Here is a 14846-nt window from a genome sequence, read left to right on the forward strand (position 1 = left end):
GGAGGCCAAGAAATGAATGAATATACACCGCTGGCTGTGGAGAATGGGTGGGAGGGAGGGGGAGTGGGAGAGAGAGGGACAGGTGTGGGCTGGGCCAGGGTGGGACATGCAGCTGCCTCGGGCAAGGTGGGTGGAGATGGAGAGGGGAAGCGGAGTCTGCGGGTGTTTGGATGGCTGGCTCGCTGCTGGCTGAGACCCCCACCAGCTCCTTCCCACCCACAAGCCTGAACTCTGTGACCAAGGCCCCAGTGGAGGGGTTGGAAACTGCAGGTCAAATGAACAAATCTTGAAAGTGAGGTGGAAACCACTCAAAAGAACTGCAGTGACTTGAAAGAAATTCCAACAAAGGGCTTTCACACAGACTGGCTTGTGTTACAGCAGCGTTTATGACCTGAGGTTTGCATTGTTAGGAATAAGGACAAATGTGGATAAACAGCATAGGTACTGAAACTCAACATGCATCAGATAATAAACGGTACCCAGAACTCTCCCAATCTTCACAATGTCTCAAGCCTTAAGGTCTTGTGCATGCTCACTTCCTGAGAGTTAAGGGGGGTGTGTGCATGTATGTGTGCCTGTATGCGTTATTTCATTTTCCCATTTTCACATATTCAGAATGTGAAGAACCAGGGACCAGGTGTTGGTTGAATTATTGGTCCCAATTCCGCCGGCCCCTGTAGGATTATACACTCACTCATGACTTCCCCATTGGCCATATGCACACCTCACCCCTTAACTTTGGGCTTGGCCATCTACTTGTATTGGCCAAGGGGACATTAGTGGAAGTGAGCCAAGCAGAGGCTTGAGTTGTGCTTGGGTATTTGGACTTGTCCTGCTGTGCTCTTGGCGTAACCATGAGAGAAGCATGACTGGGCAGCCCAACAGTCCTGAGAGAGAAAGCAACCTTGGAGCCAAGATCAGCCAAGCCCAGCTCAACCCCAGCCAACCCACAGGCCCATGACTGAGAAACAGGGGCTCTGCATTGTTTGCCACTGAAATTTTGTCACTTAACAATAGTTGACTAATCTGGATCGTGCTAATAGTACTGTTTACTCTGATGACGCTGCCAGGCACGTGCTGGCCATATCCCACACGTCTTTCCATCCAATCCTGACAGCATCCCTCAGACACAGGTGTCACCATCTCCAGTTTGCGGAGAAGAACGCCGAGACTCAGATAGTTAGAGCAATTTGCCCAGGCTCAGGGCCAGTATGTGAAAGGGCCAAGATCCCAATCCAGGTCTGTCTGCCTCCAAAGCCCATGCTGGGTGCCAGACTTGCTTCCACATGGAACAAGAGTTGCCGTGACAGGAGCAGAGCCCTCACTCTTGAAAATGTCAGAAACGCTTGATGCCTATCCATCACCATACCCTGCCATTAGCAAAGCGCATCATTTCACGACTTTACTTCCTTTAAAGCACGTCCTGGGGGCGGGTTGACTTTTTCCAATTATGACTGAGCTGTTCATCCTCAAATACCCAAGGAGACGGCCCTGCGGACAACTGTGACCAGTCTTTTCGGAGGAAGGCCCCGTGAGCCTTCTCAGCCTCACGACCGCGTGCTGGACACCCTTGCTCCCAACCACCTGTTAACTGTGAGAAGTCATGTGCCGGGAGAGGTGGTGGCGCTCGCGGAAGTACTCGTGGCAAACGGGGCACGTGAGGGCCTCTTCCCTCAGCCTCTTGGAATGCAGGTCGGGCCCCACGTGCTCCTTTTTGTGGTGGGACCGCATGTGGAAGACCAGGTCGGAGGTCAGGCGGAAGGAGAGGTTGCACTTGGCGCACCAGTTCTGGGTGGACAGGCCCAGGGAGGTGAGCGTGGGGGGCAGCAGGGCCCAAGTGGCGGTGGAGGAGCACGCCGGAGGTGTGGGCATCCGGGCCGTGGCATGCTTGAGCCACAGCACGGGGTCACCCAGGAAAGTGCCGCACAGAGGAGCATTTGGTGGCACCGTGTGCAGGTTCCAGAAATCACCCACCAAAAGCTTGGAGTTGGAAAGTCGACCCCAGCAACTGACATCTACTGTGTCGATGAGTCCCAGCAGCTCCCCCAGGGCGTCTACAGGTCCGCCTGCCTGGAAGACAGAGGCTGGCCCCGGTCTCCCTGCTGGACTCCTGGTTGGCTTGCTGAAGGCACTTCTCTGCTCCCCGTGGGCTCCACTGGGCCACACTGAGAAGCAGGTGATGCTAGCCGGGTCCCTGGGGATGTCCAGGGTCAGCTGCTGGGGGCCAGGCTGGCCTGCAGGGCCACTGTGCACCCTCTCCTGGGCCTGCCTGCCCCCAAGCCTCTTCTTGAGCCGAGGCACCTCCATGAAGGCGCTCTGCCCCTGTTCCCAGCAAGCCTTCCGGGGCATCAGCTTTCCCAGCCGGAGCTTTCCCGGGGCTGCTGACAGTGCCATCTTGGCACAGGCCTCGCCCCGGCCACCGCTGCCCGGGGCAGCCTCAGAGCCCAGGCATTTTGTTTTCTCCAGCAGCACTGGCTTGTGGCCCCAGCCCTGCTCGGGTTCACTAAGCTGCCATCTGTTTTCAGCTGAAGGGCTCCGCAGAGCTCCCTTCCCGGCAGCCATGGGGACCGCAGGGCCTGGGCCAGCTGAGCAAGGTGGATGCTCCAACAGCTGTCAATCTCTGAGGCTTCTGGGCCCGGGGAGGGGCTGTGAGATTGAAGGGCTCCCCTGGTGCTTGGGTCGGCACACTCGGACCACAGGGCTCTGCAGAGAGAGGAAGCAAAAGGCAGTGAGAAGTGTGCTCTCCACTCAGGGACGTACAGGAGCACGCAGGTTGTAGGAACGTATAGAAAGCCTTCTCTCACCTGGGACCTTGGTGTCTCAGGGCAGGTGCTGATAGGAGCATGAACTCGGGGCAGACAAGTGTCCATGTGAGTCCAGGCTCTGCCAGTCCTCAGCTGTGCGATGTTAGACAAGAAGCCCTTCTAATTAATCTTCTTGGCTAACTTGGCAAGAGACAGGTTTTGTCCTTTGCATCCAAAGAACCCTGACTACTACAGATGCAGCAATGCACCCTGACTCAGAGCACAATGCTTTCACCTCCAGGTCTCCATCAGGGGGAAGGACCACAGCGCACAATGCTCCCACCCAGAGGCCAGGCTCAGTACTGTCCCCCATCTGTCAACCTCCAGGCAGCAGCTGCTATCTTTTAACAGCGACACAAGGCCTCTACCAGTCAGTTCGACTTGGTTGACAATTCTAGTATGTTTGCACACTGATTCACAGCAGATTTTTTTCCTTGCTGCTCTGCATGCCAGCTTTCCTCACAAATCATCAGATGTGCTTGGACACTTTAAACCCCTGGACACGGGAGCTGCTGCAGCACAGGTGACCAGAGGGTAAAAGCTGGACAGTAACATCCAGACATGGCGGGTTGGGTCTGGAGCTGTTCCTGTTCCCTGTTCCCACACCTGGGGGCAGCCATCTCTCCACCAGGCCCTGCCCCTGCACCAAGTGTGGGTCTCCCTCTCCACTCTCCTGAAGTGACCACAATTTCTCTTCACACATTCATCCACTTGCTTCTCCTCTGCTCACCTGTCAACTGTCAAATGCCCTCTTGTGACAACCTGTTGGGCACTAACAGGTGAATCAGCCTCTGCTTTGCCCTTGAGGTGCTCACGGCTGCAGGGGAGACACACAATGGCCATAACTGAGGGTGGCACCCAGGAGGAAAGGGAGCCATCAGCACTTCCTGGGAAGACATTCATCCCTGCCCTTCCCTGATCTGCTCCACCAGCAAGTTCTTGAGGCTTGCAAACCCATCTTCAAGCGCCCCCTCAGCTTGTGAGAGGTTTGCTGGACCACACTCAGCTGAGCGTTCCGAGTTTTCATCATTAACAGATATGTATCCTGAGCCCAGGAGGACCGTGAGGAGGGTATAGCTCCGCTCCTTCCTCACAGGAACATCACTCGAGTTCAATTTAGCTCGTCCCTCTCGCCCTGCCTCCTGACCCACCTGTAAAAGGAAGCACAGGTGCCTGCCCTCCTTCTCGCTATCTTGGCAACAGGAGTCTGTCACACATGTTTTGCATATGTCACCTCCTTCCATCTTCAACACACCTGGAGGGTCATCACCCTCTTTCACAGATGAAGAAGACCCATGTCCTGCAATACTAAGCATCCTGCCCCATGTCGCCTGCAAGGATGGGGTGCAGATGGGATTGAAACCCAAGTGTGTGTCCCCAAAAGCCTGCTTTGGTTGCACTGGCCATGTCGCCCTCCCAGAGCCCCCAGAGGTAAACACCAAGTCACCCATGTGACCCAAACACCAAATGAGGGCATGTTGAGGGTTTAGGTCTCCTTTTCCTGCCTCCTCTCCAACTTCTCCCAAACTTTTACCCCATCAAAAAGTCAGATTCTCTGTCTAACCTCTGAGCTTTCAACAGCTCCTGAGGAAACACATGCCAGCCCTACCTTTCAGCACATTCCTTTGTGAGCCTGGTCTCGAGCTTTGCCAACCTGAATGGACTTACAAGACTGGCCACCAGGGAGAGCTGAGCCTCTCCTAACATCCTTTTCATACTGAGTCCTCAAAGGGGATGCCACTGACATCAGAGATTAGTGCCCACCAATGTCCCTTGAAGAGGAAAAGGCAGTCACATCACTCCACCAGCTGACCCTGAGATGTCCTTCCCACCTCTCTCAGCCTCGAATTCCCATCACCTGGGATTGGGCTTAATCATCTCCCCAGTCCTTTCCAGATCTACCAGTGTCTGACTCCAACTGGGATGAAGCCACTTCTTCCCCTTTGTCAAAGAATAACTGGTCTGCTTGAAGCCCTGATGCTGAGCTTCCTTGAGTTCATAAAGACACACACACACCCAGGCACAATCATACCCTCACATACGCACACACTTTCACAACACATACACACAGTCTCATATACACATACACTCACATACATTCACATACACTCAAACACATACACATACTATCACACACTCAAATGCACATACACCATCACACAAACTCCCCCTTTCTCTCACTCTCTCGCTCTCTGTCTCTCACTGTTCTCCAGATGACAGTTTAGAACCACCTGATGTATCCCCACGCCTGGGCAGGAGGCTGCCCTGCTGACCCTGGTCCAGCTGCACCCCTGCATCCCTTTGCACACAGCCCCGCTGCACTACCCTCACAGCTTAGGCAACCTTGTCCAACCACAGCCATGTAGACCTCATTGACAGAACCGTCCAGAGTGCCCTGAACCACAGACGGGACATCCCTTCTCAGGGGTAAAATTTGGAACATGTGGTCTTCCTTCAGGACGGAATGTTTGCTAACAGGATGCTTCATGATATAAATATGCAACTCACCATTTATTGACTATGTAAGTGTCTACATGCCAGAGATGCCAAGAGCTTAACACACCTTATTTCATGGAGTTTTCACAACAACCACGTGAGGAAATTTGCAGGTCTCAATCCAAATGTGTTCATCTCCAACCTGCAAGTGCCACATTGCTAAACTCTGTGCTGCTCCAGCTTAATGCAGATCTGGCCAACTGCTGAATCCACCCAAAATCGCTTCTGTCAATGCTATCATCCAAATCTTAATAAGTATAATGAGAACAAGGAGGAAGAGGAAGAAGAGGAGGAGACCAAGGCACTGAACTGACAAGGGACCTTAGCATGCTGCCCGCCCTCCCTGCGGGTCACCACTCTCACAGGCACCAGCGCTGCTGGGTAAGATCACTCAGGCAAATTGCAAAGAATGTCCTACCAAACTCCATCTGTGGCCCCATCTAACCTCAGTCCACTCCATCGGCGACCATCACCAGATGGAAGTCTTTCAGAGGGAAAATGATGTGAGTCTGCCGTGGCTTGTTCCTGGCGAGCCCTGCCAGCTCCTAATGCTCATCTCCTCTTGTCGAGAGATTGCAGGCTCTTTCCCAGGGGTAACATCAGACTCTGAGCCTCATCCAGCTCCAGGCTACATGCACCTCTGCCGTGGTCCTCAACTCCTCTCAGATGACCTCTGCAGATGTGTGAGGTCATCTCTGGGTCACTCCTGGCCCTGGACAGTGAGTTCTGGGTCAGGAGACGACATGCACAGCTGCTCAGGGCTGCCTCTGCCCCCCTTTCCTACATGGACCTACCAACGCCCTTTGCAACTGGAGGCTGGTTCTCTGTCCAGACAATCGCTGGGCAAAGCAGAAATGCTCCCTCCTCTTTCTCCCTCCACAGACACCAGCGGTTCTGGCAGCGAGTGGATCTATGCAGCCCTTGTTCTTTTGCTCCCATCCAGTATTAAAAGACCTTTGCTGTCCTCCACTCCCCTCAATAGCCTCAGTTCATTCTGGGCTCTCACTCCCTGACACTATTTACTCATCCTTGTCGCTCTATTGTGAGTGTCCTGAGAAGGGACTCTTCTTGTCTTCCTTGCTTCTTTCAGTCTGAGCTCAGCAAGACAACCCTCTGAGTCACACAGACATCCTTCAGTACCACCCATGGTCTTCCTATTGAAAAAGCCTGATTTCAATTCCAGGCTCTGAACAGTTTCCCAGCCCTTAGATGACCTTGGCAACCTTCTGAAACTGAGCTCCCCAAGTCAACAGGGTGTCTGACCATGCCCAATCTTCCCTATCAATGGGGATACTTCTTCCTCGGGGTTCAGTCCTCCTGGGCCACCAACCATGATTCTACTGACCAAAACATGAAGTTCTCTGAGAAATGATACCTCACCCACTCCATAGCATAAAAGCACTTGTTTCTCTGTTTATTATCTATCCCTAGATGATAGGAATCATTGCTTCATCTGAGAAGCACTGGCCACATTCTACCTTTCTGTTCATGTTCTAACCAGGCCGTACCAGGAACCTTCCGGCCTCACATCCACATAGAGGTTAAGTGTGTGGGTTCTAGGGTCAGAATGCCTGGATCAGATATAGCTCTGCTCTTACCAGTCACATGACCTTGGGCAAGGTGCTGATCTTCTCCCTGCCTCTGTTTTCTCATCATGGATCACCTTAGTGCCCACTTCATCAGGTGGTTGTGAAGATTAAATGGATTAACATGTCTAGAGTGCTAAAGAGCCTGGCTCAATAAATGTTAGGTAGCATCAATTTATTATCGCACTAGTTCTGAAGGTTAGAGACAGCCTCAGGGTTGCCTACCCTCCATTCATGCCCCTCCAGGGACCAGCGCACAAGAGTGTTTAACAAGTGACCAAATGGCCTGGGCAGTTTCCTCCTTCCCCCTCCATTTACAGAACTCTTTGCAAACAACTGAACGACAGCATGGTACTGAGATGTCTGCAGATACTTACCACCCCAAGTCAGCTGGTCAGCCTCCAGCTATCCCAAGATGTAGCTCAGAAATTAGGTCTTATTTAGTGACACCATCTACACCAACAGTGCCTTCCTGCGCTGCCTTCCTCTTCAGCTAAAACAAATGAGAACAGAAAAAAATCTCCTGCGCCCCAATTCTTTGGTTTCCCCAGACTCTGGAGATGCTTCTCACTCCTTTTTTGGTGTGATTATCTAAGGATAATCATCCATCTACATCTTCTCCATGTGTATTGTGAGGTGCTGTGTTTTCCCAAAAAGGAAAACACACATGTTTTCTAGACATCCTCCTAATCCTAGAACCCTGAGAAAATGAAAAATTGCAGAGCTGTCCAGGCCTTCCTGGAGGCTGGCTGGTGGTGCCATGAGGTGGGAAAGAAGACTTCCCAGCCAGCCCTCAAAGGCTCCATGTTCATTTATGCCCACATCCCTCTAGCAGCAATGCCTGCTATGTCCAAGCAAAACCAAATGCAGGATTCTCAGTATGTAGCCAGCTTCCAGGCCCACTGTGAGGTCAGCTGTGGCCCTAACACAACTTGGCCACATGGACCAATTCCTGTGGCAGCCTTCAGAGGAAAAGGACATGGTTTGTACAACAGACTACTCAGACAGACTCTACAATAGCATCATTAGCTAGAAAGAAGAGATGTAGCCTATTGAAGAAGGAAAAAAAATCTAAAAGCACTGCAGCTCAAGACTTAGCCTTGAATCAAAAAAAAAAAAAAGATGTGATAATCTGTTTTAAAGAAAAGTTGTCACCTCCTATTTTTTGAAAAAGATATCTGCTAAGCAAAGCAGGCATGATGGTTCTAAACCACTGGAAAAGCATCCCCTCCCCCTCCCCTCCCAAAATTCTAATACATGGGAAGTCAGTGGTTAAATGATGTGAAAGACAACTTAACTCTTCAATCCAGAGAACAGTCTCCCAAATCAAAGTGCCATGCTTATACCTATGAATGTGTCCAACGTTCTTTGATACAAAGTGGGAAAAAATTTCTCTAAATAAACACACTGAAATCCTCTTCCATCATTTTTAATTTTTGTTCAATTCTGTGTGATTTATCTATTGACAAATTTCCTTTTGCATATCAACCAAAAAGTTAAATAAGCTGAATTATCACTAAAAATCATAACAAACTCAAAGGACAGGTTAAATTAATTATAAGAACAAAAAGCTTCAAGTGTTGGGCAGTAATTAGCAGCTTTAAAACCAAACAAGTTTTCTTTTTCCGACTTAATATATATATATATTATGTATGTGTATGTGTGTGTGTTTGAACATACAGCTATACATGACATAAGAATACCATCAAATAATGAAATCATGTCTCTCTGACAAGATTATATTTTTAAGAAGCAAAAAATTGCTTTGCTATTTAATACTTTCTACTTTATTTCTCACAAATGAACCAGATTTGTTTTTCTATATTTCTTCACTTAGTATGTATCTAAGACAATCTTTGATATGATGATGAAACATTTTCACTGTGTACACAAAAACATTAATTTCCAATACCACAATAATTGTTATTAAAAAGTCTGAATCAGTTAACAGTAATTATGGAACCTAGTTTTTGCACACCACCAGCATTGACAAGTATATACTTTAGAAATTTATAGTTAATTTCTTATTTCAACTCTCACCCAAATGTTTCACATGCAAAGCCCCGGCCTATTGTCTTCCCACAACTGATCTCTGAGTCCAACCCTCACTCTCCCCCGCAAACCTAGCTTTGCACTGCCTCCACAGAAGGATGGTGTGGGCCCCCATGTTCCCTAAATGATCCTGCAAGATTTAGCTTCCTGGTGCTGTCTGTGTCTGTAACTAAAGGCAAAGTGCCAAGAAAAGGATTCATTCAATGCCTTGTCTCTAAAGCCAAGTATTTCTTTCAGCTCACCCTGAAAACTCAGAGATTTACAACTTGATCCTTCATGTATTTTTCCCACAACAGGCACTGAACAGGTTACATGCCCAGATCTTTGGATATAATCTGTTGGAGAAAGTATCTGGGGCAAATGCATCGTTATTATCCTCGTGCCCAGTACAAGCCCTGGCTGAGAATAATGGAGCAGCACAGGGTGGGCGAATGGGTGGATGGATGAATTAAAAGAATTGCAGCCCCAAAAAGTTGACCTAGCAGAAAAAAACAAAAATCCAAGGTGTAATTCTTGATGGGGGGAAGGAAAAAGGGAAGAAGGGGCGAGGAGAGGGAGAGAGAGAGGGAGAGAAGAAGAAAAAAGAGAGAAAGGGAAGGACAGGGGACACAAGTAATAAAAAGATGGGTAGGAAAAAGTGAGACAGATGAGAGAAAAATACAGAAGAGGCAAGGAGACAAAAGACAGAGGCAGAGGGCAGGGACAGGAGTAGCACGGGAGGAAAAAAAAAAAAGGAACGATGGAGAAAGCTGGTGACAGAGGGAAGAGAAGAACCGGGCAGTCAAGGGCAGGACTGAGAACCTGCCCCGGGGAAAAGCCAGTAGAAATGAGATGACTCCCGACCCCCACGCCCACTCGCGGGTCTGTCCCGGGGGACAGGACAGCGCGTCTCACCTCGGCTCTCGCGCGGCGCTGGGCACTGGGGACGCGCTGGCAGCCCCGGCCGCCTCCAGGTCGGGACAGTGCCCCGCGAGTCGGAACTTGGCGCGCGAGCCCTGGGGGGCCGGCCAGACTCCGCCTTCCCGAGCTGCCCCCGCCTCTGGGGCGGGGCCTCGGGCACCGCCCCGTTGCTAGGGGTACGCGGGCCTTGAGGGAGGGCCTGTGAGTGGGCTGAACCCAAAGAAAGGGGCGCCTAGGAGACCCGCTTCCCAGGCACCGCCCTCAGCAGATCTGGACCCCGGAGCGCACGCCGGCTCCGCGGCCTCGGCTGGGCCCGGCCCTCCCGCGAGTCCAGCTCCGCAAACCCCGGCCCGCCGTCCCCGCTGGTTCAGCCCAGGTGCGGGACTGAGGAGGGTGCCCTGGCGCGGACCTGCCTTTGGAGTCGGCCCTCGGGCCACGGCGGAGGCTGCACTTGCCGCTGCTCACTCGCCCTGTGCGCCGCGACTTCTACCCTCTTGGGTCTCGGGGACCCGGGCAACAGCCTGGCTGTCAGTGCAGGTGTTCCGTGTCCTGCGACTGCGGATCCTCCGTGCTGCCCAGAGACCCCATCCGCGCGTTGGACTCTCCTTCCGCCTCCAGGCTGAGCGGCCACGCAAGCTCCATCTTTGTGGCGCACTGAGAAACTTCCAGACTTCACTGGAGCTGATCCCTCGGCCTCTCAGCCTTTCCTGAGCCTCCTCAGTTCTGAAATGGCAGCATTGTGCCAGATAATGGTGAGTTCTGTGACTTCACAGAATGCAAAGGTGACAGGGAATTTAACTACCCAGGGAGGGTGGGACAGGTCAGGCCCTAAAGGGTGGGGACAGGAGGGAATGCCTTCTAAGTGACTACATTCATGCCAGGTCTTGGACTACCTAGGACATTTCCCTGTAGTGAGGGTGAGAGGAGATAGGAGTGGGGTCTCAGGTAACCAGAATTGTTGCAGTGGCAGCCAGGTGTATGAGTCACATTGTTTGAGCCCAGAAGAGGGGCAGAGCAGGCTAGATAGGGGAAGAGAGAATCCTTGAGGGACTGAGAGGGAGCCCTGAGTCCCCGCTCCTTCCTTCCTTCCTTCAGTCACTCAGTAACTGTTCTGGATGCCCCTGAGAGGAGATGGTGTGGAGACATAAGGAGACAAAGTTCTGTGCTTTTCCCAAAGGGTTGGGAGCATATATTACACAGATAAGATTGTAAAGGAACAAAATTATGATGAGTCTGAGGTGGGCAAAGTGAGATTCAGAACAGACATTAAAGCTCTGAGTAACAGTCCCCCAAAACAAAAATTTTCTTCTGTGAAGAGAACACATTAATGAATATGGACATGAGAGATCAAATCCCAAGTGTGCCGCTCACTCAGCCTTAGTGAAACTATAGAATGTCTAGGACAAACCTTGAAAATAATCTGTCCACTTAGAATCCTGTATCTAACTGAACTGTTATTCAAGAGTGAACACAAAACAGAGATATTTTCGGAGGTACAAAGCCTAAGTTGAACACCCTCACAACCTTGGTGAAGGAACCACTAAAGAATGTATTTCAGAAGGAAGGAAACTGAACCCAGATGAAAGGAGAGAGTGTCAAGAAACCATGACTGGAAGTCCAAGATCAAGGTGTCAGCAGGGTTGGTTTCTGATGAGACCTCACTTCCTGGATTTCAAGTGGCCACCTTCCTTCTATGTCCCCCACTGCCTTTTCACTGTGACTGTGTGAAGGACAGCACTGGTGTCTCTTCCTTTTCTTATGAGGACACTAGACCTATAGGATTAGGGCCTAACACTTATGACCTCACTTAACCTTAATCATCTCCTGAAAGGCCTGATGTCCAAGTGCAGTTACATTAAGGATTAGGGCTCAATGTATGAGTTTGGGAGGAAGGGCACAATTCAGTCCATAGCATTCAGTAAATATTAAATAAATTGTATCAGTAGTTTAAAGACTTCACACAAAGAAAACACCACATATAGGAGATATCATACCAAATATTCAAGAAGCAGACTATTGTGATCACATTCAAAGTCTTCCCAAAGACAACATAAAACACTCCCAAGTGCATTTCAGGAGGCTAATCTTACTTAATATCAAATCCAGATAAGAGCAGCACAAAAATAGGAAATTACAGGCCAACCTCTCTCCTAAGCGTAGGCAAAAAAATCTAAACTAATACTAAATTCAATCCAGCAGTGTTTAAAAAATATCATGGCCAATTTGGGTCAATTTACAATATGTTAATATTGTTTCAGATGCATTAATTTAATTAGCCATATTAATAGATTACTGGAGAAAAATATATACACACAAAATATACAGAAAATATTAGATAAAATTCAGGACTTGTTCAGGATATCTAGCACACCAAGAATATTAGTGAAATACCCTTATCTGATAAAGGATTTCTACCAAAAGCTTTCAATAAATATCATTCTTAATGGTGATGTGTTAGAGGCATTCTCTTTAAAATCAAGAACGCCGGGCTTCCCTGGTGGCGCGGTGGTTGAGAGTCCACCTGCCGATGCAGGGGACACGGGTTTGTGCCCTGGTCCGGGAAGATCCCACATGCCGCGGAGCGGCTGGGCCCGTGAGCCATGGCCGCTGAGCCTGCGCGTCCGGAGCCTGTGCTCCGCAACAGGAGAGGCCACAACAGTGAGAGGCCCGCGTAACGCAAAAAAAAAAAAAAAAAAAAAAAAAAAATCAAGAATGCCTCCATCATAGCTCTACTGGTTGAAGAAGTAATCAAGACAGTTGTTTTTTTTTTTTTAATTTTTATACTGACCCAATGGATTTTACAGTTAAATTTTTAGAATAAGAGAGCTTAGCAAGTTGAGTGAATATATCAACCAATGAATACATTTCTTCACAATACCAATAAACAGTTTAAAACTCTATTTTAAAATGCCATTTACACTAGTAGCAAAAATATAAGGTATTTAGAGAAGGTACTTACAAAAGAAGTGATGATCTTCATAGGGAAATATAAATGAAAAGCATTGAAAAAGACCTAAATAAATGAAGACAATGCCATGTTCACTGATACGAGGAGTCCTGATTGCAGATTCAAATCCCTCCAAATGTATCTGTATATATGTTGATATCATAAACAAATATCAAGAGGGTTTTGGTGGAGTGGAGACTTGAAGAGTTGATTCTAAAATTTGCATGAACGAGCAAATGGCCAACAATTACCCTAAGAAAAATTAGGTGGGTGATTTACCCTGTACTATCAAGGCTTGCTGTAGCACTCTGCGTATGTTAGGTTAGGTAGCTGAACGCCGTGCATATCTGGTTCTACTGGCTTCTGTAAGAAAACCCACCAAATCTAATCAGCTGAAAAGCACAAACTTTATTTCCCACTCATATATCTCACTGTCCCACATATACATGTCCATCCCAGGTTCCCAAGAGGGAGCAGCACATCACAGTTACTCAGCTACCAGGCTGTTGGATTCACCTGAGTCACACCTGGATTCTTAAAGATTCTGTCCAGAAGTGGCACGTGTAACTTCTATTAACGTTTCCTTGGTGGAATCAAGTCCAAGCCTGCCATGCATGTGGCAGGGAAGCAGTCCTCCTCTGCAAGAGGAAGGGACAGTGAGGAACAGTAATACAATCGTTCACACAATAATTTAGACTGTGTGGTTTCAACACGTTCAATATAAACCAATAGACGGATAAAGACGATGGAACAGAGAGCACAGAACCAGGCCCACAACTATATGGAATTTGAAACACATCAGAGGTGACATAAAAATCATGAAGGAAAAAGTGGAATAGACAACAAATGATGCTGGGACAGTTTACTCTAAATATGGGAAACATGAAATCAGATCCCTGGCAAGAATCGGACTTATAAATTAATTCCAGATGGATTCAAGACATCAGTGTGAACTCTTTAAAACTTTTAAGATAAAATCTTTAAATCTTTTAAAACTTTAAAACTTTTAAGATAAAATCTGTTTCAGCTTAAAAGGGAAGTATTTCTTAAATAAGATACAAACAGTGCAAATCTTAACAGTTTCACTTAAAAGTGACAAATTCAACATTTGTCATTAAAATTAAGAACTTGTAAAAGAATACATATATATATACATAGAATACAAGAACATATATATATATATATACTTACATACATATTCAGGAATACATATATGTAAATACATATACGTAAATATATGTATTCCTGAATCACTTTGCTGTATACCTGAAACTGACACAACACTGTAAATCAACTATACTGCAATAAAAAATTAAGAACTCTGTTTTATTAAAAGGCATTAAATAGAGTGAAAAAAGATCCACACACTGAAGAAGATCTTTGCAACAATTGATAAAAGATTAATATCCTAAATATACAAGGAATGCTAAGTAATCAATATGAAAGAGAAACAACTGAATTGGAGAATGGATACAGGCAGAAACAGGCATTTCACAAAGGAGGGAAAATGAATGACCTGAAATCTGTTGAATAGAAGACCAATCCCATCAGTAATGAGGGGAATGCAAATTAAGACCAAAACAGATGTTGAATCAATAGAAAAATATATAAAAATATGACAATAGCAAGTGTCATGAAGGATGTGAAGCAAGGAAAACCTAATAGGCTCTAGGGAGAAGTATACCAGATTTCATCAATTCCAAATATCATTTATTTAAGATATTCCATTATTTAATATGTCACTCAAACAACAAGAACTACAAAAATCACCAACACAATGCATTTTACCATTTGTAATTTTTGTATTTTCATTATACATATTGAAAGATCTATTTTAGACTTATTACAAATGACTTTTAGCATATATCACTCTTCTTTTGTGCATACAAAAGAAAACAAAATAAATTGGTTAAAGTATTTCTAAAAATTTTTACATTCACAGCCTGAGTTTTTGAAACACTTTTGACTCAAAGTTGTTAACGCCCAATGTTGATCCATGGAGAAGAGAGAGGCCATCCCCGCTCAGCCCTTTCTGATTGCTAGTCACAGAATTTGTGGGCA

At 47.5% G+C, this 14846-nt stretch overlaps 2 protein-coding genes across 3 annotated transcripts in view; one reads left to right on the forward strand and one right to left on the reverse strand.

Annotated features, from left to right (window-relative positions):
* Nucleotides 1-1000: 1000 nt before the first annotated feature.
* Nucleotides 1001-9887, reverse strand: ZNF488 (zinc finger protein 488). Its single transcript, XM_059053710.2, has 2 exons — nt 9833-9887; nt 1001-2703 (listed from the first exon to the last, which is right to left on the reverse strand). The coding sequence occupies exon 2, from the start codon at nt 2560-2562 to the stop codon at nt 1588-1590; it is 975 nt and encodes a 324-aa protein (XP_058909693.1). The 5' UTR covers nt 2563-2703; nt 9833-9887; the 3' UTR covers nt 1001-1587.
* A 123-nt stretch (nt 9888-10010) lies between these two features.
* The window catches only part of LOC136793690 (anthrax toxin receptor 1-like), a 28529-nt gene continuing 23693 nt past the window's right edge, over nt 10011-14846 (forward strand). Inside the window, exon 1 of one of the 2 annotated variants that reach the window (XM_067027463.1) lies at nt 10011-10590. The gene's annotated coding sequence lies outside the window, so the exon portion shown is untranslated. The remainder of the gene's footprint in view (nt 10591-14846) is intronic. The other variant, XM_067027464.1, reaches the window with a different exon arrangement.

This window comes from Kogia breviceps, chromosome 2 (genome assembly GCF_026419965.1).
Source record: "Kogia breviceps isolate mKogBre1 chromosome 2, mKogBre1 haplotype 1, whole genome shotgun sequence".
Lineage (NCBI taxonomy): Eukaryota > Metazoa > Chordata > Mammalia > Artiodactyla > Physeteridae > Kogia > Kogia breviceps.

Excerpts from the sequence above, each read along its gene's own strand:
- ZNF488 (XM_059053710.2), bottom strand. The coding sequence starts at position 2,562 with ATGGCTGCCGGGAAGGGAGCTCTGCGGAGCCCTTCAGCTGAAAACAGA.